Consider the following 2,698-nt stretch of genomic DNA (forward strand, 5'->3'; position numbering starts at 1 on the left):
CAACTACATGCAAGCGGGAACACCGGCAGCGCCATCACCGGCAGCGGCAACGGCACCAGCGGCACAACAACAGCACAGTGGCGTTATTGCAGGTACATCGAGTGCAGATCATACAACGGGTTCGAACGACACTGCTGAGAATAAGGGCGAACCGGACTTCTGGGGACAGTGGGACCATTGGGACCGACAATGGGACTATGAAAAGAACACGTGGATCCCCAAGAAGGATGAAAGTGAATCCCTACCTAGCGGACATCAGTCTGGTAAGTATATGTATTGTGATGAAAATATAATACAGGAAAGAACAAAAAAGTGCATACAATACCCAGTATTAGACAACAAAGTGCACCCAGTGCATATATAGCACGATTAGAATAGGTGCAGGCGGGTTAATAGAATAATGAGATAAAGGAAAACAGTGAAGGAGAACAAATTGAGATGCAGGGAACAAAATGAGATAGAGAAAAAGAGGAAGAGAGAAAAGGAGAGGATAAAAGGAATAAAGAGGAAAAAAAAATAAAAAATAGGAAAAGAGAAAGAAAAGGAACAAAAGGAAAAAAAAAAAACAAAAAACAAAAACAAAGCAAGGGCGGACGGAAGGAAGGAAGACGGAGGAGAGCCAGACACTCCCTTGAATCATGCAACCATCTCTCAAACTTCAGTTTCATTACATTATGACTTTTTCCCTTTGGGCACACATTTAGGAACTGAAGGATCAGGTAATAATCTACCACAGGATACACAAGTAGCATCAGAAGGAGCAACTACACCGAAAGGCGCCACAAATGCAGAACTTGAAGAACATGGGAAAACAGGACAAACAACAGACAACGATTCCCCTGGCAATGGCGGCCAGACGGATGCCATCGTCGATGGAGGAAACGATGACCCCCCTCCTCTCAATCCACCCAAACCCAACCCGAACCCAAATCAATCGGGGTCCAGCGGTAGCGGCGGCGGCAGCACCGGCGATGCGTCCGCAGGAAGTACTGAACAGAGTGCAGCAGGTGGTAGTGCTCAACCAGCTGGTGGTGGAGGGGGAGGAGGTGGAAGTTCCTCATCCTCTGCTTCAGAACCATCCAGTCCAGGTTCTAATGGGGCCCAAAACCCAGGTTCCTCTGATCCCGATTCTACGGATCATGGTACTGGTAGTACCGGGAGTGCAGTAGCAGAGGGTGCCAGGGATAAGGGTGAACAAGGACATGGTGGAGCAGATGGTGCACAAAATGGGAAGGGTACGGACACACGAAGTGCAAGCAATGAGAAAGATAAGAACAGTAGCCATGGGGGTGGCGCTACCGGTTCCCGTGGCACATCACCTGATATATGGGATGAAGATCTGAGTGAGAAGGATTTATGGGGTATAGGAAAGGTACCCCCCTCTGGAGAATTAGGTGATGTACCGGACGATGCCGACTTATGGGGAATAGGAAAAGCATCCTCAAAAGTGTCCACAACAACACCCTCCGCTACCACAAACGACGTGTCGAAATCATCGGACACCGCACCCTCCGAACCGACGACGACGCAGCACGGCGCATTAGAACTACTCGATATGTCTAAAGAGCCGCCTGCCAATTTTATCGATAAAGACGAAGAAGTGTTGCCCGAAATCGAATATCTAGAAAACGAAGAGCCAAATTTTATGGAAGAAACCGATCCGTCGTCATCACAGGACGGGGATGACGAGGCAAACGCAGATGGAAGCGAGTTGGACGACGCAACATTGGACAAAGTGTTGGAGGAGGAGCAGTTGGACGACGATGTCAACGACAACGACGAAGATGAGGACGAGGCGGAACTGCATACACCTGTAGAAGGCGGCCAATCCGACACGAACGCATCGACCCCATCCGGGCCGTCGCCATCGGACCCGTCGACAGCGGCCACGCAACAAGAAACAGAACGCAACGCGGATAGTAGTGTAAGCAACAGCACACCATCCACACCACCATCAGCATCACAAAAGCCACAACAACCGTTCACGGATAAAAACGCACATGCGCTTCTCGCAGGAAATACTAACAACACGATAGACTTAAAGAAAACCACACAGCAATTGACCCAACAGATCCTCAGTACCATACAAGGAGACACACAGTTCCTAGACACACTCAAAGATTTGACCAAAGATTTAAGTAACATTTTTTTCTAGTGGTAACATACATTCGCTGCATTGCTTGACTCGCGGAGACGCGACGTGTCGTCAGCGCCGTCGTACACTCCATCCACGTCAGTGACGCGGCACACACTGCTGTACACACGTCGTACACTCTATCCACGTCATCGACGCCGCACACACTGCTGTACACACGTCGTACACTATATATCCACGTCATCGACGCCGCACACACTGTTGTACACGCGTTGTACACTCTGTCGACGTGAGTGACGTCGTACACTCCATCCAAGTCTGCGACGTCGCGCCACTCACATGCGTCGTGCGCTTGTGGTCATTCTTTTGTTTCTCCTTGTTGTGCGGTTGTTGTCGTGCTTTTTTTTGGAGCAGCGGCGGCAGCACGCGGAGGCGGTGCCGACGGCACTAGCGGAACTGGGATGAATGTACGAATTTATGCATATAACGGGATTATATATGGATACTTTATTGGAACATTTTTGCGATATTAAAGCAGGGGTGTATACATCATTCCCGTGACAATTTCTGCTACAGTCGATGCCGCTGTAACGGCATATGTAA

The 2,698-nt window shown here is 49.3% G+C and overlaps 1 protein-coding gene across 1 annotated transcript; it reads left to right on the top strand.

Annotated features, from left to right (window-relative positions):
* Window positions 1-7: 7 nt before the first annotated feature.
* Window positions 8-2,155, top strand: AK88_05047 (uncharacterized protein; the record flags this gene model as incomplete). The annotated part of the gene is made up of 2 exons (XM_012482649.1): window positions 8-263; window positions 705-2,155. 2 exons carry the CDS (start codon window positions 8-10, stop codon window positions 2,153-2,155), a joined length of 1,707 nt encoding a protein of 568 aa, XP_012338072.1.
* Window positions 2,156-2,698: the final 543 nt, after the last annotated feature.

This window comes from Plasmodium fragile (assembly GCF_000956335.1).
Source record: "Plasmodium fragile strain nilgiri unplaced genomic scaffold supercont1.90, whole genome shotgun sequence".
NCBI classification, from domain to species: Eukaryota; Apicomplexa; class Aconoidasida; order Haemosporida; family Plasmodiidae; genus Plasmodium; species Plasmodium fragile.